The sequence below is a fragment of the Cnephaeus nilssonii genome (assembly GCF_951640355.1).
Source record: "Cnephaeus nilssonii genome assembly, chromosome: 13".
Taxonomy (NCBI): domain Eukaryota; kingdom Metazoa; phylum Chordata; class Mammalia; order Chiroptera; family Vespertilionidae; genus Cnephaeus; species Cnephaeus nilssonii.
Window position 1 is genome coordinate 19,971,725 of NC_137084.1, and position 21,396 is coordinate 19,993,120.

The 21,396-nt window shown below is 44.6% G+C and overlaps 1 protein-coding gene and 1 pseudogene across 2 annotated transcripts in view; one reads left to right on the top strand and one right to left on the bottom strand.

The window, feature by feature from the left end:
* Positions 1-21,396, bottom strand: part of LOC307110075 (glycine N-phenylacetyltransferase-like) — a gene marked incomplete at its 3' end in the record, with an annotated part of 44,390 nt that overhangs the window by 8,473 nt on the left and 14,521 nt on the right. Inside the window, exons 2-3 of the mRNA XM_079789120.1 lie at positions 5,468-5,563; positions 4,263-4,370 (exon numbers count right to left, since the gene is read on the bottom strand). Of these exons, the coding sequence (XP_079645246.1) occupies positions 4,263-4,370; positions 5,468-5,545 (186 nt within the window). The 5' untranslated portion in view covers positions 5,546-5,563. The remainder of the gene's footprint in view (positions 1-4,262; positions 4,371-5,467; positions 5,564-21,396) is intronic.
* Positions 6,170-15,912, top strand: LOC307109369 (large ribosomal subunit protein eL6-like; annotated as a pseudogene). The gene is made up of 3 exons: positions 6,170-6,767; positions 6,845-7,069; positions 15,716-15,912. The product of its transcript is annotated as a large ribosomal subunit protein eL6-like (transcript).

The following is a 21,396-nucleotide window of genomic DNA, read 5'->3' on the forward strand; positions in this document are numbered from 1 at the left end:
TTTCCAGTTTATGCCACTGTGATCTGAGAAGATGCTTGATATGATTTCTATCTTCTTGAATTTGAAGAGACTTTGCCTATGACCCAACATATGGTCTATCTTTGAAAATGACTCATGTGCACTTGAGAAGAATGTATATTCTGTGGCTTTTGGGTGAAATGTTCTAAAGATCTCAATTAATTCCATCTGGTCTAGTGAGTCATTTAGGATTGATGTTTCATTGCTGATTTTTTTGTTTAGAGGATTTGTCCAATGGTGATAGTGGGGTATTAAAGTCTCCTACAATGATTGTATTGCTGTCAATCTCTCCCTTGATATCCTCCAGGAGTATTTTTATGTATTTGGATGTGCCTGTATTTGGTGTGTATATGTTTACCAGAGTTATTTCTTCTTGTTGGATTGCTCCCTTTAGTATTAGGAAGTAGCCTTCCTTATCTTTTGTTATGTCCTTCACGTTGAGATCTAATTTGTCAGATATAAGTATTGTTACCCCAGCTTTTTTTTTTTTTTTTCATTTCCATTCGCCTGGAAAACCTTTTTTCCATCCCTTCACCCTCAGTCTGTGTGCGTCTTTTTTTCTGAGGTGGGTTTCTTGTAGACAGCAGATATATGGGTCTTGTTTTCTTATCCAATCCGTTACCCTATGTCTTTTGATTGGAGCATTTAATCTATTTACATTTAAAGTTATTATTGATAGGTACTTATTTGTTGCCATTTTTATTCCTTACCCCCGTGTTCCTTCTTCACTTCTTATTTCTTTTCTTTACTTTTTTTTTTTTTTTTTTTTTTTTTTTTACAGCAGACCCTTTAGCATTTCTTGCATTGCTGGTTTGGTGGTAATAAATTCCCTTAGTCTTTTTTTTTGTCTGTGAAGCTTCTGATTTCACCTTCAATTTTGATTGATAGCCTTGCTGGGTACAGTATTCTTGGTTTCAGACCCTTCCTTTGCATGACTTTGTATATTTCATTCCATTCCCTTCTGGCCTGATGAGTTTCTGTTGAGAAGTCAGTTGCTAGTCTGATGGGGGTTCCTTTGTATGTAACTTTCTGTCTCTCTCTGGCCGCTTTTAAGATTCTTACTTCGTCATTGGTGTTTGCCAATTTAATTATAATGTTCCTTGGCATCGGTCTTTTGGGGTTCATTTTGCTTGAGACTCTGTGAGCTTCTTGGATTTGTGTGGGTTTTTTCTTCCCTATATCAGGGAAGTTTTCTGTCATTATTTCTTCAAACAGGTTTTCTATTCCTTGCTCAGTTTCCAACTCCTATTATGAGGGTGTTGTTTTGTTTCATATTGTCCCAAAGTTCCATTAGGCTCTCCTCCTGCTTTTTAATTTTTTTTTCTAGAAGCTGTTCTACTTGGGTATTTTTCCCCACCTTGTCTTCTAGCTCACTGATGCGGTCCTCTGCTTCTTCTAGTCTACTCTTGATGCTTTCTATTGAGTTCTTTACATCAGCGATGTCATTTTTCATTTCTTCTTGGTTCTTCTTCATTTCCTCTTGGTTCTTACTCATATTGTCAAATTTGTCTTCCATTCTTTTCAGCCATCTTATGACCATTTCTCTGAATTCTTTCTTTGATAGCTTGCCTCTATTTTGTTTACTTCCTTTTCTGGTGATGCCTGCTTTTCTTTCATATGCGGGCTGTTTCTTTGTCTCCCCATGGTCTCTCTTCTCCAGATGTCTGGTTATGTAGTTCTCCCTCTCCTTTCCGTGGTGGAGTGTAGAGCTCCTCTGAATCTGCGTGTTTCCACCAATTGGGGACCGGTGTTCTGCAGCTCGCAGCTGTTCAGTGGTTGCCACAGTTGTAGATTTTCAGGCTTCTAATAAGATCCACTTTCACCTTCAAGATGGCGTGATCTCCACGTCCAAGCCTATAGCTCTGGGAGGGGACCCAGCAGCAGTGGGGGCTGCCCGGTCAGTGGAACCACATCCAGCAGTCCCCCACCTTCTCCTGGAGTCTAGCTGTCCCTTAACTCATCAACAAATACTCCCCATGTGACCCTCAGATGTTCTTTCTTTCTGCTCTGGGACAAGGCTCGGGACTCGTCTGTCTATTTTGCCGCCATTATTATTCCATGGTGTTTTTTTTAAAATGCCTTATTTTATTGACTTTATTGATGACAGTTGGTTAAAATACCATTCAGCTTCTCAATGGGAATGCAGTATCACAAAGAGAAGTTGTGAATTAGCACTAGTGAGTTGGTGTGGTTTCAAGGTTGATATTTTTAATAGATAGGAAATAATTTTTCCCCATAGGTTGAGTTAAAAATGGACCTAGAGTTTGATTCATTCCAATAAAGATGATGAGTCTGAGAAATGTTGCTTTAATATCTTTAACAAAAGTTCAGCCTTTTGTCTATGCCCTCAACATAATCTTACATTAGCACAATCTTCCATTGGTTGCCTCTCTTCCCATAAACTAGATGCAAGAAATAATGGAATACTATGCTGCTGTGAAAAAGAAGAAATTCTTACCATTTGCAGCAGCATGGATGAAACTGGAGAGCATTGTACTAAGTGAAATAAGCCAGTCAGAGAAAGATAAGTATCACATGATCTCACTCATTTGTGCAACATAATGAACAACATAAACTGAGGAACCAAAATAGAACCAGAGTCATAGAAGCATCAAACAAACTGTCCAACCTATGAGGGAAGGCAGAGGTTGAGGGAGGTAAGAGATTAACCAAAGGACTTATATGCATGCATATGAGCAAAACCAATGGACACAGATAGGGCACAGTGGGGGGCGGGGCAGGGAATAAGGCATGTGCTGGGGGGTGGGGGCGGCTGGAGAGAGGTCAATGGGGGAAAAAGGAGAGTTATGTAATACTTTAAACAATAAAGAATTTAAATTAAAAAAAGGAAATAATGAAGGGTGCTTGGCGTTCAGCATAACCAGGATGCGGTTTGGAGTCCTGTCTTGAAAACCAATTAAAACAATGAGTGAGTATGAAAATGTCTCCTATATAATTTTAATCATCTTTCCATCTGTGTTATTTCTTTTTATAATAAAGTTTATTTTCCAATTATAGTTGCTCTTCAATATTATTCTATACTAGATGCCTGGTGCATGAAATTCATGCATGGGTAGGGTCCCAAGACCTGGACGGTGATTAGGGCTGATCTGTGGAACAATGGGCAGGGTTATTGGGGGGCAGCGCCAACCCGCTCACTGGCTGGCCCTGCCCCCTGGCTAGCCCTGCCCCCCTACCACCGCCAGTTGCCTCCCTCTGAAGGGCGACTGGTGGGGTGATCTGGGGGCCCCGCTGGCACCAACCTTGGCTGGCCTTGGTCCTGCAGGCTGGGGGCAGCTCCTGCATTGAGCATCTGCCCCCTCGTGGTCAGTGTGCATCATAGTGACCGGTCATTCCACTGGGCATTTTGCTGTTCAGTCAATTTGCATATTAGGCTTTTATATATAGGACTATGGGCCCAGTGTACAAAATTCCTGTATGGGAGGTGTCACTCAGCCCGGCCTGCACTCTCTTCAATATCGGACCCCTTGGGGTTGCAAACCAGCAGTTGGACATCCCTCTCACAATCCGGACTATTGGCTACTAACCACTCACCTGCCTGCCTTCCTGATCACCCCTAACCACTCTTCCTGGCAGCTTGATTGCCCCCAACTGCCACCCCTTCCAGCCAGTTCACCCCTAACTGCCCGCCGCCCCACCCCTGCCGGCCTGCTCTCCCTTAATTGCCCTCCCCTATTGGCCTGATCACCCCTGACTGCCCTCCCCTGCTGGCCTGTTTGCCCCAACTGGCCCACCTGCCAGCCTGATCACGCCCAATTGCCACTCCTGCTGGCCCAATCACCCCCAAATCCCCCCCCTGCTGGCCTGCTTGCCCTCAACTGTCCCCCTCCCCGCCAGCCTGATCACCCCTAACCGCCTCTGCCTCGGCCCCACCACCATGGCTTCGTCCTGAAGGATGTCCAGAAGGACTCCTGGAAGGTCTCCTAATCTAATTAGCATATGACCCTTTTATTAGTATAGATTGGTTTCAGGTGTACAGCACAGTGGTTAGACAATCATAATCTCATTCAATTCTCCTGTTGCTGCACATTTTAGACCATGCTGTAATTTTTCTGTGGATTCATCTGTATTCTCTTCCAGGCTGTGGAATTTTTGAGGACAGGGATGGTTTACTATTGCTGGAATTCATTTCTATATGCCCAGGTCTCCCACATTGCCAATGCAGATAAACACCTAGCATATACATACATAGATGCACAGTCATTCCATATCTGACACCTTACCTGCTCCTGAGGGCGGACAACTACTGTATTAAAATCAGGCCACTTGTCCACCAGAGCCTTCAGCTTGAAAGGGTTTCCCTGGTTCATGTGGAAGATGGTCCCATAAACCTGCAACATTACAAGAAAGTGGGAGGATCAATATACAGGGGTTGGTAAAAGTAGGTTTACGGTTGTTCATCTGGAAAAAAACATGCTGGTTATGATTATTACCATAGGTTTAGTAACACTGTTTCACATACTCACAACTGTAAAACTACTTTTCCCCAACCTATATTATGAAAGGATCTTAAAGTAAGTTGTTTGATCAAGACATGGTTATTTCTATGAAATCGTGGAATTTTATCATTGAAAGATCTCTAATGAGTATTTCTGCCAAGCAGTTTTAAGTTTTAGTGTTTTTCCTCAATAAATGTATCTTTTAGAAATATATTTACATTGTAAAATATTCAGAGTAATAAAATTTATGAATAAAAATTATGAAGTCTCCCATTGTAGAATTTAATAAACATTTAATGTAATCTATTTCAATTGTACCTCAATTTTTAAAAAGGTGGAAAAATCTTTTTAAGATTTCCTACTATTCATGTATATACACAAGAAATTTTACAAAATAACAATTTCAGATAATATGATTTTAAAGTACTTTTCTCAATTACATTAATATATTCTAGTCATAGTTCTTTCCCAATAAATAAAAATAATTTTAATGACTTCAGAGCGTTCTATGACATGGATGACCAAACCTTATTTCTTAAACTTTTCTTTTTAAATATATTTTTACTAATTTCAGAGAGGAAGGGAGAGGGAGAGAGAGATAGAAACATGAATGATGAGAGAGAATTATTGATTGGCTGCCTCCTGTATTCCCCGTACTGGGGATCAAGCCCGCAACCCAAGCAGGTGCCCTTGCAGAATAGAACCAGGGACCCTTCAGTCCTTAGGCCAACACTTTATCCACTGAGCCCAATTTACTATAGCTATTTCTTAAACTTTTAATTTATTCACATGAAGTAGTAAAGATAGTACAAAGAAGTTCCACAATATACCTCCCTTGCAAAGAGGTGATGTGAACATGAATGTAAATGATGTGGAGCATGAGTGAATTCCCACCACAAAATAGCTGCTCATTAAAACATCATCCTCTTCCCCACTTCTATCAAAAGAATACACAACCCTTTCTTTCCCTGTGATTGTTTCACAATCACCTTTAAAGACTCAGGAAGGCTCTTCCTCAAGGATTTTTCTAGCATCTGTAGCATCTGTGGAACTCGCAAGTTGAGCATCTTGGCAGGTATTTTAGCCTAGAGGGAGGATCAACAAACAGTCAGGATGAGAAAATGTTGAACTGGTAGGAATTACATCCACACACCTTTACCTGAATCTTAGAAGGAAACAAGCAAGATAACTCTGTCCACTTCTAAAATAACTGCGTTGCGGGGAGAGAAAGTAGAGTCACACTAGATTTCTACCATTACTTTAAAGAAGATCAACATAAAAGTTCGGATGGGACCACCACCAAGAGACAAGAGTAGCAGGTTCTATGCTAATGTCCAGGAACTTCTTCAGTGCCCTCTGTTGGTGTTACCCACACTGAAGTCCTCGGTAATGCCAAGGAAGGAGGAAGTTGGCAGAAAGCACCTGGTTCTCTTTTTGAAAATGTTCCCTTCACTTTCTTACACTACCCTGAAATTTTATTTAATAAACATTTATGTTAACAAGTATGTTCTTTAAATATGTTAGTGCATCTTTGGCGATTAGGTTGCAGTCAGTGATTCCCCCAGTGCCACCAACAACAACCTCTGTAGCTTTGGAAAAGTTCCTTACCCATTTGGTTCATGGTTTACTCATTCCTCCTAATGAACACAGATTCTACCTAGAAAATTATTATCTCTTTCCCATCTTGCAAGATGGAGGGTGAAGAAGCTGAGAAGCTGATACTAAGGAGAAGAAACCTGGAGCCAAGAAGACTGATGCTGGTGACAAGGTCAAGAAGGGTAACCCCAGGGTCAATGAGTGTAAGAAGAGGAAGCCCCACAGAGGTGAAACCCTGTCCTGGTCAGAGGAATTGGCAGATATTCCTGGTCGGCTATGCATTCCAGAAAGGCCATGCACAAGTGGAAGTATTCAGTAGCTAAATCCTGGATTGAAACAAAAAAGGAGAAAGTTCTTGCTACTGTCACAAATCCAGTGGGTAGTGACAAGAAAGGTGGTACCCAAGTGCTTACACTTTGCAAAATGCCAGATACTATCCCACTGAAGATGTGCCACCAAAGCTTTTGAGCCATGACAAGAAACCCTTCAGTCAGCATGTGAGAAAACTGTGGGCCAACATCACTCCTGATACCATTCTAGTCGACCTCCCTGGACACCACGGGGGCAAGAGAGTGGTTTTCCTGAAGCAGCCGAGCAGGGGCCTTAATGTCTGCAACTCTGTGCCTTAATTAAGTTCCTCTGCATAGAACACACCAGAAATTCATCATTGCTACCTCTACCAAGACCGATATCATTATTTAATTAGTTTTTGTAAGAAATTTAGTAAACCAGTTTGTGAGGATAAAGCCCACTGGTGAGAGCAAACACAGAGGGGAGGTTTAAATTCCAAAGATCTCACTGGTGCTTCCTTCAGGAAGAAGGAGCAGTGCCAGCCCAGACACTAAGAGGGTGAGCTCCTCAACACAGAGAAACAGAAATATGAGAGGACAGAGAAGTGGGAGGTTGATCAGAAAGCCATGGATTGGCAATTTCTGCCAAAAGTCAAAGTTGTTCCTCAGCTCCAGGCTACCTCCCCAATGTGGTTGCTCTCACCAGTGGGCTTTATCCTCACAAACTGGTTTACTAAATTTCTTACAAAAACCTAACTGAACACCTAATTGGTTTAGAAATAAAAAGAAAATCATAGGAATAGTTAAAGCGTTAATACATATTAAGTGCATAGTAGAGTTTCTAGCATATAATAACTCAAAATCATTATTTTTATTATTGTTATTAATATCATTTCAGCTCAGTGCATTGGATTGTTGTTGTTGTCGTTTTAAGAAATGGGGTGTGACTTTAACCTACAGTGTGAGTGCTTTCAGTGTGAATGGTGACCTAAGAATAACACCAACACTTACCTGAGACAGTTTATGAGGATTAAATGAGGTAATCCAGGCACTGCAGCAAGTGAGTAAAAAAGCCCTTGGGAATTTCTTAGTAAGTGCCTGGTACAGAATAGTATTTGTGTGTCATGATTATCATCATTCCCTGAAAGAACAGATAAAAGATTGTTTGATGTACTCAGCCCTTTAGTGCTGAGCACTCTGGCTTCCCAGACCTTTGGCCTGGACGTCGTTGGCTTGCTTCCTTTTTCTTCCTTCTTTCTTGTTTAGGAAACACATGTCCTGTGTGAATGATCAGCTACAGAGACCGTAGAGATGTGACCAGTGGTGGTTGTTTCAATGGGAAAATGTTTCTGGTTCTAAAGATCTCATTTACTCTTTGGCACCTGCTGTTTGAGCAGGTTGAAATTGCACAAGTGAATGTTCTTGACTTTTCCATGTGCATGTGTCCTGTCCCACACCCTCAGTTGCTTGTCAGTCCTATGAGGGAAAATAACAGCCATTTTATCCCCCTAACACTACTGCTCAGTTGGGGTAGAGGAAAGTCTTTTCTGGCATCATTATGATTGTTTTGTCTTTTTTAAAAAACAAATTTAAAGCTGAGTAATTAATTTCATTTTTTAAGTTATATTTTAATGATTTCAGAGAGGAAGGGAGAGGGAGAGAGAGAAACATCAATGATGAGAGAGAATCATTGATCAGAGGCCTCCTGCATGCCCCCTACTGGGGATTGAGCCAGTAACCAGGTCATGTGCCCTAGACCAGAATCAAACCTGGGACTCTTCAGTCCGCAGACCAACACTGTATCCACTGAGCCAAACTGGCTAGGGCACACTGAGTAAATTAAATGGGCACAATTAAAAGCATATAATGTGAACAAGTCTATAGATTTGTCACGTTATAAGCCCATGAAACCTTCATCATATTTAAGAGATAGAACATGTCCTTCATCCTCAACATTTCTGAAACTTGCAGTGGCTCTAAAATAGCTTATGTGAGCTTTCACCCTTGGCAGTGGGCAAAGTCCACAAAGAAGGAGCTTTAGACCCAGTCTTCCCCTTACTGGAAATGTTTTCAAAAGGGACAACTCAAACAAGGAAAATGAGTTGTAAAGAGTAGTTTTATAAAGCAATATCAACAAATAGGAAAAAATAAGTCACAGTCTCTTCTTAAGGTTACATAAATTATGACCTGTTAGTATATTGCAACTGCAAGGAGCCATTAACATAAGAACCTTGATACACACACAGGCATGCACAAAGGACAGTATTAAAAGAAAAGGGGAAAATGTGGAACAGAAAATAGTAGTACATAGTTTATTATTATTATTATTATTATTATTATTATTATTATTATTATACCTGTATATAAACTGTGTTTTACATATTCAATATGCAATACATGAGAATTTAAGAGTATAGAAAGTAAACTTTAGAAGAAAAAATAAAATATTAAAAACTATTTTATAAAGAAAAGAAAAATTCCACTATCCAATGGATACATATTAACTTGAAAATATGTATATATTTGTTTTTACACATTTTTTTTTTTACAAAAAAGGGCATGGTATATATAAATTTGTAGCTTGTTTTTAAATTTAAAATGACATAATCCATGTCATCAAATATGTTTAGAACATGAATGTTACAAAGTATCTATATATAGTGAATATAATTTCATTATTATAAATAATAGGTATTATATTTTTATTATCCTATTGTATGCATGTACCTACATATTTTGAACCAGTCTTTTATTGTTGGACATTAGGGTTCTTAACTGTTTTTCTCTATTGTTAATAATTTTCTGTGGAACAGATTGTGTTAATATGCATCCATGTTTATTTTTTAATGAAAAAGTTCTTAAAGAGTAATTGCTTGATGAAAAGCTTATTTTTAAGCTTTAAGTAATATTCACATACTAGAGGCCCAGTGCATGAAATTCATACACAGGGTGTGTGTGTCCCTCAGCCCAGCCTGCACCCTCTCCAATCTGCGACCACTCGAGGGATGTCCGACTAGCAGTCAGGCATCCCTTTCACAATCCAGGACTGCTGCCTCCCAACCACTCACCTGCCTGCCTGCCTGCCGGATTGCCCCTAACTGCTTCTGCCTTCCAGTCTGATCACCCCCTAACCATTCCCCTGCCAGCCTGATCAACACCTAACTGCTCCCCTGCAGGCCCGATTGCCCCTAAGTGCCCTCCCCTCCCAGCCTGGTCACCCCAAACTGCCCACCTCTGCAGGCTTGGTCCTTCTCTACTGCCCTCCCCTGCTAACCTAGTCTGACCAACTTCCCTCCCCTGCAGGCCTGGTCCCCCCCAAATGCCCTCTCCTGAATGTGTGGGTCCCCCCGAACTGCCCTCCCTTTCATGCCTGGTCCATTCCAACTGCCTGCCCCTGATGGCCGTCTTGTGACAGCCAACTTGTGTCCACATAGGGGGGCAGCCATCTTTGACCACATGGGGGCAGCCATTGTGTGTGTTGGAGTAATTGTCACTTTGCATATTACCTCTTTATTATATAGGATACTAAACAAAATTTTAAAATTTACAAAACCTATTTTATGGTCAAGCATTATAGATAAAATCTTTTAAATTACACCCCCCACACACACACACATGATTTAAATGAACAGTACATTTGGTCTGAATATTTTCTCTCTGATTTTACTAGAGTACTTTACTCTCCTGGTTAACATTTATCTAAGGAACAAGCTGCCTCCTTTATACTGTTTCCCCAAGGAAAAACAAAATAATGTCTGCATAGTATCTCTCTACACTAGGTGTTAAATTAATGTTACTTGGACCAAGAATCCTTTCTTGCCAATGTTATTACCTCTCCCTTAACCCACCAGCTTCCAAAATCCCTTCATAACATTTGTTTGCTCAGAATGGAGAACTGACTTATTCCTCCTGAGAATTTTTCTGCCATACACCTACTATGTACATAGATGGTGCAGAAACATCGTCTCTCAACAGGAATGGATTCCCTTTCCCATAGTCCAAGTATCACTAAATAAGCTCAACACTTTCCCTCTAAAACCACCAAGGTCATTTGTTATAGAAGTAAAGGAAGGAGGGGGTGTGTGTCACAAAGCAGTGGTTCTTTCCCGGAAGATGAGTTCTCACCTGGAAGGTGAACTTCACGCAGACTGGTCCCCAGGAACAAATGAAAGGCAGCAGACTTTTCCAGAATATAAAATCCCCTTTATCCTTGCATGCACAGCTCAGACCTGCAAAGCGTGTTTTGGTAAGGTTTCTACAGAAATCATTAAGTTAAAGCGCTTAATGCAGGACTTGCCCTTTTAAAGGATGGGAAGATTGGGAAATTTCTGTTAACTGGTGTGGGATCCAGAGTCATTCAGTCCCTCCCTCTTGGTGGCTTATTCAGCAAGCAGGTTCTACAAGTTTGGGAGTCTGCTTGTGTCCCAGGGTTGGATCCATTTATTAGTGTTTGTCCACTTGTCTAATCTTTGTGCTTCAGTTTCCTCATCTACAGGTAGGATGCATAATAGTACCCACTCTTACTGGTGTTTTTGTTTTTAAGTTAAATAAGCTAACATTTATGAAGTGCTATCAGAAGTCATAATATTGTTTTATTTCTTTGAAAATGATATAGGTCCCATAAGTGTAAAACTTGTTTCAACTCCACAAAATTGTAACTTAAGATCTTGTGTTTGTAAATTATGCCTCATTTTAAAAGATAGAAAGTGAGAACCTCTGTGCATTAAACTTATTGAGTTAATTTTATGTCCAAATTTTTAAAAAATTGTTCTTCTAATTAAATGCTGTTTTGTCATGTTTTCTAACTAGAGGCCTGGTGCACGAAATTCTTGCACAGGGGTGGGGGCGGGTGTCTCTCAGCCCGGTCTGCACTCTCCAATCTGGGACCTGTCAAAGGATGTCCTACTGCTGGTTTACAGGGATCGGGCCTATACCGGCAGTAGAACATCCTTCTCGCAAGCTGGAACTGCTGGCTCCTAACCTGCCTGCCTGCCTGCCTGATTGCCCCTAACCACTCTGCCTGCTGGCCTGCTCACCACCAACTGCCCCCTGCCACCAGCTTGCTCGCTCCCAAATGCCCCCCGCCAGCCTGATAACCCCCAACTGCCCCCCGTGCCAGTGTGCTCACCCCCAACTTCCTCCCCTGCTGGCCTGCTCACCCCAACTGCCCTCCCTGCTGGTCTGCTCACCCTCATCTTCCCTCCCCACTGGCCTGTGCGCCCCCAACTGACCCCTGCTGGCCTTCTTGCTCCAAACTGCTCTCCGCGCTGTCCTGATCACCTCCAACTCACCTCCACTGATGGGGTGAGGGGCTGATGGCTGTTTTCAGGCTGGCCACGCCCCCAGTGATCCAGGCTCCCAGACCCTCCTTTTTTTCTTTTCTTTCTTTTTTTTTTCAGTGCCTCCTTGAGCAGAGGCCAGGGCCAGCTGGAAGCAGGTATCTGGGATTTATTTATCTTCTATAATTGAAACTTTGTAGCCATGATAGAAGGCCAGGGCCGGCCAGGGTGGGTGAAAAGCTTAGCTTCCTCCATTGACCGGCGCAACTCAAGCCTCCTGCTCTCTCCAGCTCTGTGGCCACTGCCATCTTGGTTGGGCTAATTTGCATACTCACTCCTGATTGGCTGTAGGTATACCTGAGTGATGGCTAATTTGCATGTTTCTCTTTTATTAGTGTAGATGTATTTAACATTCTTTATTTTATTAGTACCTTTTATTTATTCTAAATTTTTCAATTACATTTGACATACAATATTATATTAGTTTCAGGTGAACAACATATTAGTAAGACATTTATATAATGTTTTACAAAGTCATCATGCTGATCAGTCTAGTACTCATCTGACATCAGACATTCTTAATACAACATTATTGACTATACTAGAGGCCCAGTGCATGAAATTCGTGCACGAGGAAGGGTGTCCCTCAGCCCAGTCTGCACCCTCTCGAATGTGGGACCGCTTGAGGGATGTCCAACATCCCTCTCCCAATCCAGGACTGCTGGCTCCCAATCATTCACCTGCCTCTGCCTGATTGCCCCTAACTGCTTCTGCCTGCCAGCCTGATCACCCCCTAACAGTCCCCCGCCAGCCTGGTTGACGCCTAACTGTTCCCCTTTGGCCGGCCCGGTCACCCCTAACTTCCCTCCCTGCTGGCCTGATCACCCACAACTGCCCTTCACTGCTGACTTGGTCTTCCACAACTGCCCTCCTCTGCTGGCCCGGTCACCCCTAACTGCCATCCCTGCTTGCCTGATTGCCCACAACTGCCCTCCCCTGTAGGCCTGGTTCCCCCAACTGCCCTCCCCTGCAGGCCTGGTCCCCCCCCCCCAACTGCCCTCCCCTGCAGGCCTGGGTTCCCCCAACTGTCCTCCCTTGCTGGCCTGGTCTCCCCAACTGCCCACAACTGCCCTCCCCTACAGACCATCTTGTGTCCACATGGGGACAGCCATCTTTGACCACTAGGGTGGCCATCTTGTGTCTTGGTGAGTGATGGTAAATTTGCATATTACTCTTTTATTAGATAGGATTCCCTATGCTGTACTTTATTCCTAATGTTTTGCCTTACTTTATGTGTGTAGGCCAAAAACCTGATAACTTTTATATCACTTCACTGTGTACTAGGTACCTGGAGCTGCTGGTGAGAAATCTGAAGTCAGTGTGATTCTCAGTCTTCTAACCATAACCCATCTGTTCCCTCTCTCTGGAACTTGTAAGAATTTGTCTTCATCTCTGGTGCTCTGAAATTGCACAGTAATATGTTTAATGAGTTCTTTACACATTCAGTGTGAAGTGCGTTTTTCAATCTTAAGACATTTTTCACTTTTGGAAAAATTTCTGCTTCTGCTAAGTCTGCCTTTTCCTCCTTTTAAATTACTGTTACCACTCCATTTGTACTGTTCTCACTCTCTGGAATGCCATTTAGGTGGATGTTCAAACTTGTCAGTGTTGTTCAGTTCTCTTGTCGTTTCTTTCATATTTCCTGTCTGGTCTTCATTTTGTGTTATGATCTGTTAGATCATCCAGCTTTCTAGTTATCTGTCAACAGTGTCCACTTTGCTACTCAGTCTGTCTAATGAGATTTTTTTTACTGAAGTTCCATTATTTAATTTCTAAAACCTATAAGTGGTTCCTTTGTATGCATGTAGCAGGAAATACTTGATAGTCTTCTTCTTTGAAGAAATAATTGATTCTGGTTTCCTACAGAGAGTTATGAAATAAATGTGAACTATTTTATGTGTCAGAAAGCAAGAAAGCTTTCAAACATTAATTAGGTCATGTCCAACGAATTTAAGAATCAACAGAATATGGGGTTCTATTGGTGAAAGTTGCAATAATGGAGAGCTATGACTGTCATTGAAATACATCAACTCTATGAGGCATTATGAGTCCACAATTACACACAGACAATGTGGTATTATTAACTTATTTATTGGATCATTGAAAAATGTGCAAATCAATTAATCCTATCCAGAACATAAGGCATTTTTAAAATTTGGACCTTTATTTTATAAAATTACAAATCCTTAAAATTGCAACAATAACACATTAAACTCCACCCTCACTTTGCCTGCTTCATTCCACAGTATATCCTATTGATTTCAAAAATGTCATGAGATCTTGTCTTTTGTGCTGATGTCATGAGTGCAGTGTGCTCTCCTTTACCTGACCCTGAGGTCCTTCTCCCTATTTCAGTGTCATCAGCCTCTTCCTCCTCACTGACCACAGGTACTACTTAGAGGGGTAGGTATCTTGTCCACTGTAATCCTTTGTGCTCTTGACAAAGGCACTATAAACTAAAAACAAATGGCAGCTTTCATGTGTATAGGTCTCCAGCTTAGCTCATAAAGCACTTTGAAGAATGCCAGATTGTGTATGCAACTTACTTTGCGTGGTATGAAGGGTGCTCATGACAAGTAATTACAGAGCTGGGCTGGTGCTGAGCAGCATAGACAGAAAATGTGCCCTTAAATGTGGGGCCATGAGGACAGTAAAATGTCACTCTGAATAGAAAAGATCCATTAGGTCAGATTTCAAATATTCCAGTTGAATATACATCATGGGCAAGACTTATCACTCAAAGGTCAGTGCTTTTCTACTGCACAAGACTTAATAGCTGAAGATTCCCCCCGCCCCCCATTTATTATAAAAGAATCTCAGGTGCTCTCTAGTTGTCAGATTTCATGGCAAAGTTCTAAAAGGGTAGTTTGGTGTTTGGCTATTGCACTGTTTAATGGCAATATTTATGTAAGTTTTGAGACTTTTTTAGGATGGGCCTAGAGATATTAGGCTAAGTGAAGTTAGTCAAATAGAAATAGGTAAATACCACATAATTTCAACTCTATGTGGAATCTGAAGAACAAAACAAATGAGCAAATGAAATAAAACAGACTCATAGATACAGAGAACAAACTGATGTTTGCCAGATTGGGGGGTGTCAGGACGGTAGGTGGAAAAGGTGAAGAAATTGAGAAGTACAAATTGTCAGTTACAACATAGTCATGAGGATGTAAAGTATAGTATAGGGAATCTATATATATATATATACAGCCTGTGGCAATGATGACCAGGACGACCAACAGACTGGTCAATCCCTCCCGGACCTCAGGCTCCAATTGATCAGAAGATGGCTAAAGCAGGAACCGGAGTTTCTCAGGCTCTGATCAATCATGGCAGTGGTGACTGGTGAGCGGCAGGAAGCCAGACCTTTGGGTCCCTCCTCTCAAATCTCAGACTACAATCAATCGGTGGCAGAGACAGGGTGGAACTGGGCGCGGGCTCCCTTAGTAGTCCTGCAGGTTCAATATCCAGAGGACAGGCTGGGCACCAACGGACCAGTGCCAATTGCACGATCCTGACAGTGCTGCCGGCCTCCTGGAATTCAGCCTCGGGCACTGCGTCCGCTTCCCCTCCCTAAACACTGCACTAGGAAGAAAGGATACTGCCACAGTGCCATGGGCAACCAGCGGTGACTGCTCTCCCTGTGCTTCCACCAGGTCACTTGAGCCGGCCCCCACCTGGCCCACTCCAGATGAAGTGTGAGCACTGCACAATGAAGGAATGTAGTAAAAAACAAAAACGGATGACCAAGAGAATGTTGCGGTCAACGTCTAGAGTCTGGCTCAGGAGACGGGAGAATTCCATAGCTGGCCAATGTCAAGATGTTTCTGAGTGACTGCCTGGTGTGTGACAGTTGTGTGACCGCAGAGGAGGGAGTCCAAGTTTCTCAGCAGAACACCAAGAAGTTCTTCCCTGTTCTGAACCTTAATAAGAAATGTGATACCCCACAGCACACGGTGCTGGCAGTGTCGGTGTGTCCTCAGTCTCTGCCTTCTTTTGCTGCTAAATTCAGCCTCAGTGTCACTGATGTATCCAGAAGGCTCTGCGGCTTCCTCAAAGGCCTTGGGGCGCACTGTCCTTGACATGAAGATAGCTGCAGACTTCAGCATCCTGGAGAGTCAGAAGGAATTTGTGCATTGGTACTGCCAGCACCATGAGGAAGAGCCCCGGCTACCCATGCTGACCTTCGCCTACCCCGGCTGGGTCTGATATGCAGAGCACGTGCTGGGTCACCCCATCACCCCCCACCTCTGTACGGCCAAGTCTCCAAGGCAGATCATGGGCGCTCTGATGAAGAATTACTGCGCCAGACCGCAGAACCTGTTCCGAGAAAATATTTTCCAAGTCATTGTGGCCCCATGTTATGACACTAAATTGGAGGCCCTTCAAGAAGATGTTCCCACAGCTTTGCATAGTTCCCAGGGTGCTGACTGAGTGTTAACCTCAGGTGAAATTGTCCCGATAATGGAGCAAAGTGACCTCGCCTCGAATGACGCTGCCATGGACACTCTGTTTGGAGACATGAAGGAGGAGGAGTTGAGGCTCCAGAAGAGTGCCAGCTCCAACGGGTACCTGGCGCACATCTTCAGGCGCATGGCCAAGGAGCTGTTCAATGAGGACATGGGGGTACTCACCTGACACATCCTGAGGAACAAAGACTTCCAGAAGGTCACCCTTGAAAGGGATGGAGAGGTTCTGCTATGCTTTGAGGCTGCTATGGCTTTTGGAACATCCAGAAGTGGTACTGAAGCTGTAGAGGGGCAAGTTCCCCTGCCACTTCATGGAGGTCCTAGCCTGTGCCAGGGATTCCTAAGCAACAGGGTCCAGACCCAGGCGGAGGACAGGCGTGCAGATAGGGCGTGCTGCAGCAAATGGAAGGCATCTATGCTGCCATCTGGTGAGGCCCCCAGAGACCAGTCTCCATGTGCAGCAGCTGTACCAGGTGTGGCTGGGAGGGTGGTAACTCCCCATTGGTTCAGGAAGCCCTGCACACCACCTAGCATGGCTCATGGCATCCTGCCAGGACATCAAGTGATAAAGGTCCAACAGATGCCCGGCCTACAGGCCGCCTGAGGAAGGGTGTCAGATGCGTGAAGGAAAGGCTTAGTATCTCTGTCATTGCTTTGGTTTTCAGAATTCCCTGCTCCCCATCTGTCTGCTCCCTCCCTCTAAGTGGCACTGTCGTGGTCACATGGGTGCAACTGGAATATTGTATCTTGAGAGGATTATCCTCATGTATGTATCCTTTTATCTGATGATGCAAAAATCCCAAAGAACAAGAATGGAGATAGTCTACTGTCCTTTAGGCTTAAAAAACACCTCGAAAGTGTCCTGGTAAGAGCTGAGACTTTGTTCTGTCCATACACCTTAGAGATTGGATGAATAAATGGCCTGGTTTGGCCCTGACTTTACCCACTTATGTTACTCTTAAAGGTGTCTTTGCCACAATGTGAATAAACTGCCACCTTTTGGAATAGGGGCTCATATAAAATTCTGCATTCCCAACTTTTCTTGAAACAGATGTATGGTCTACAGCTGTGGCCACCATCCTGAGACCAGGTCCTGTCACTGGAAATCAGGGGGCACTGGAGTGGAGCCCCCTCTCCTTGACATTTTACATTGAGGGTTTGAGCTAAACTCAGTTTGGGGGAGGCCGGTCAAGGGTGACAGGTGTCACAGATAGAAGGATGGAGAATGGGGAGGAGGACACTCTGCAGGGTGCCTGCCTGGGTGGGGTCAGGCTGATGAAGGCTGACCAGTCCAACCCATAAACCTATGACCCCATAGGCCTGGCCACTCCCCTCAGCTCTGGGCAGCCCTCTGCATTCCACAACATTACACTCTGCTCTCACATGCTTCTCACCCTAAATGAGAAGGAAGAAAGCAGTTGGCTCACAGTAAACTACACAGAAAGATGGGTCTCACGGCTGGTGAGCAAGTGGTGGTGGCGGGAGCCTCTTCTGCCTCTGTGGCAGCACTAAGGGGCAGCAAGCCGAATGGTAAGATGCAGTGAGCAGGTGGGTGGTAAGGAGGGGTCCTGGACTGTGAGAGGAATTTCCAACTGTTGGCTTAGGCCTGTTTCCCGAGGGGTAACGGGCCTAACCCAACAGGTGGACATCCCCTGAGGGATCCCAGACTGCTAGAGGGTGCAGGCTGGGCTCTGGAACCCCCCCTTCAGTGCACGAAATTTGTGCACCGGGCCTCTAGTACTATATAATAAAACCCTAATATGAAAATGGACCGAATGGTGGAAAGACTGGTCTCTATGACATGCACTGACCACAAGGGGGCAGATGCTCAATGCAGGAGCTGCCCCCTGGTGGTCAGTGCGCTCCCACAGGTGGAGTGCCACTCAGCCAGAAGACAGGCTCATGGCTGGTGACTGCAGCGGCAGTGGTGGGAGCCTCTCCTTCCTCTGCAGTAGCGCTAAGGACCAATTGGGCATCCCTCAAGGGGTCCTAAACTGCACGAGGGAGCAAGCTGGGCTGAGGGCCACCACCTACCCAGGGCACGACTGTCATCCACTGGGCCTCTAGTTTAGTCAATAACCCTATCTAATAATAGACAAATATGCAAATTGACCATACCGCCGACACACCCACAAGCCACGCCCACCATCCAATCAGAGCGAGCATGCAAATTAACCCAAACCAAGATGGCTACAGCCACAGAGAGCAAGGTTTCCTAGGTAACAGAGGAAGCCAAGCTTCCTGCCTGCCCTTGCCAGGCCTAACCCTCCACTCAAGCTACAAAGTTTCAATTATAGAAGGTAAACAAATTCAAACAAATGGCAGCAGAATGGAGCTTGAGAGAGCAGGCCAGGGTTGCCGCCAGCAACAGGGGAAGCAAAGCTTTCTGCACACCCTGGCAGGGCCCACCCGCTTAAGGCAACAAAGTTTCAATTATAACCCCAACACAAATGGCTGCCGGCCTCGGAGGGAGCCCTAGGCTTGGCTCCGCTCCAGGCTACAAAGTTTCCATTGTAGAAGGAAAATAAATTCCAAATACCAGGGCCTCTGCTTGGGTTGCCAGGGGGCGTGGCCTGCCTGCAAACCACCACAGGCCCCTCGCTCAGGCCGCCCCACACCCCAAGGGAACCCCCACCTGATCCGGGACGCCCTTCAGGGCAAACCAGCTGGCCCCCACCCCTGTACCAGGCCTCTATCCTATCTAATAAAAGAGTAATATGCAGATTGATCATCACTGCAACACACAATATATCTGCCCCCATGTGGACACAAGATGGCCACCACAAGATGGCCAGCAGGAGAGGGAAGTTGGGAGGCACCCTGCCTGCAAGTGAGGGCAGTTGAGAGGGACCAAGCCCACAAGGGAGGGCAGTTGGAGGTGATCAACCCTGCAGGAGAGGGCAGTTAGGGGTGATCAGGCCGTCAGAGGAGGGAAGTTGGGGGCAAACAGGCTGGCAGCAGAGTTGTTAGGGGGTGATCAGGCTGGCAGGCAGAAGCGGTTAGGGGCAATCAGGAAGGCAGGCAGGCAAGCAGTTGGGAGCCAGCAGTCCTGGATTGTGAGAGGGATGTCCGACTGGCCGTTTAGGCCCGATCCCACCTGGGATCGGGCCTAAACGGGCAGTCAGACATCCCTCAAGGGGTCCTATATTGGAGAGGGTACAGGCTGGGCTGAGGGACAACCTCCCTCCGTGCACGAATTTCGTGCACCGGGCCTCTAGTTTATATATAAAAAAGCTTAAGTGACCATTACAACTCAATGACTGGAATGCCTGGTTGACCAGTCACTATGACGCACACTGACCACCAAGGGGCATACGCTTAATACAGCAGCTGACCCCTGGTGGTCAGTGCGCTCCCACAGCCAACCTCTCATGGCCCCTCCACCCAGCCGGCTAAGTTCCCACGGTCCCTCCCCCCTGCCAGCCAGCCACCCCAATAGGCCCTGATTGGGGGTTGGCTGTCGAACCTTCCGGGGTCCCTCCCTTTGGCTGGCAGGACCCCCGATAGACCTCAATCACCAGCCAGGCCGAGGGACCCCACCCATGCACAAATTTGTGCCCTGGGCCTATAGTATTGTAATAACTATGTATGGAGTGAGGTAGGAACTAAACTTATTGGGGAAACCATGTAGTAAATTATATACCTGTCTAACTACTATCCTATACAATAAAAAGCTAATTTTTTAATTAGACCGGAAGGCAGAACACCCTTCTGGAATGGCCTGCCAGAACAACCAGTGGGTGGGGGTCGTGGCCCTCAAGCTTGCGCTGCCAGGCCAGCCGTGGAGGTCCCGGCACCCCCTGATTCTGCAAAGGTGGTGGCAGAGGCAGTGGCATGGACCCGGTCCTAGTGCCATGTCTTCAGAGGAGGCGGCCTCAAAGAAGCTGGCCTAGGCCTCAATTGGACATCCCCTGGAGGCTCCCCAGCTGCCAGAGGAATATCTGACTGACAGCTTAGGCCTGATCCCCTGAAGAGTGGGCCTAAGCCTTCAGTCGGACATCCCCAACGGATCCCAGACTGCAAGAACATGTAGGATGGGCTAAGGGAACCCTGAGTACACGAATTTTCATGCACAGGGCCTCTAGTGATATATTGATGCAGTGAATATAAAATATTGAATGTCTAATTGAAAAAATGTTTTATGAAATATGACATATTAATTAGAAAAAAATTTACATTGCCCTAGCCAGTTTTGCTAAATGGATAGAGGGTCGGCCTGGGGACTAAAGCATCCCGGGTTTAATTCCCATCAAGGGTACATGCGCAGGTTTCAGGCTTGATCCCCAGTAAAGAACATGCAGGAAGTAGCCGATCAATGATTCTTTCTCATCACTGATGTTTCTATTTCTCTCTCCCTCTCATTTCCTCTCTGAAATCAATAAAAATAGATTTTAAAAAAATTTACATTATAACTACTAAGGCAAAACAATATATCTAAGAAGTGTGTAATACCTAATTTTCATCTATAGTTCTAAGGCTCCTGGACCAGCAGCATCAGAAAACTTGTTAGAAATGTAAATCTGGGACTCTACCCCAAATCTACCGAATCAGAAAATCTAATGGTGAGGCCCACTATCTGTATTAACAATCCCCCAAAACGCTTCAGATGCATCCTCAAGTGAGAGAACTTCAACTTCTAAACCAGTGGCTCTCAACTGAAGTTGATTTTGCCACCAGGGGAGGTTATCAAGAGCTGGAGATATTTTTAGTTGTCATAACTGGAATGGAAAGTGTTACTGACATCCAGTGGGTAGTGGGCAGGGATCCTGCTCCATATCCTATAAATGTACAGGATGGCCCTATAACAAAGAATTGTCCACCCTATAATGCCCATTGTACCAAGGTTGAGAATCCCTTCTCTAAACTGAGCCTCCACTCTTTTGAGGGGACAAGAAATTAAACCTCACACATTGGTTTCTCTGTTTGTGGGGTCTTCATCCTCAATTCCACAGCCTAATTGTAGTTGTAGATGGACCACAAGCACACAGGTTCTTAGTCCAGGAGACTGTCTTCAGTCCAGTGCTCTCTTTGTTGCCCAGTGCCAAGGTGTAGTGCTGTTCCTGTTGAAATGTTGGGGCAGGAAACTCTCCCAACTACCCTGATCCAACTAGGACAAAAATTGCTCCACACCACCAACCAGACTTTCCCATGAGACTATTGTCTGAACTGCATAGAATTTAGGCATCCTGAAACAATGTGCCAAGGTCAAGTGAAACGGTAGGTA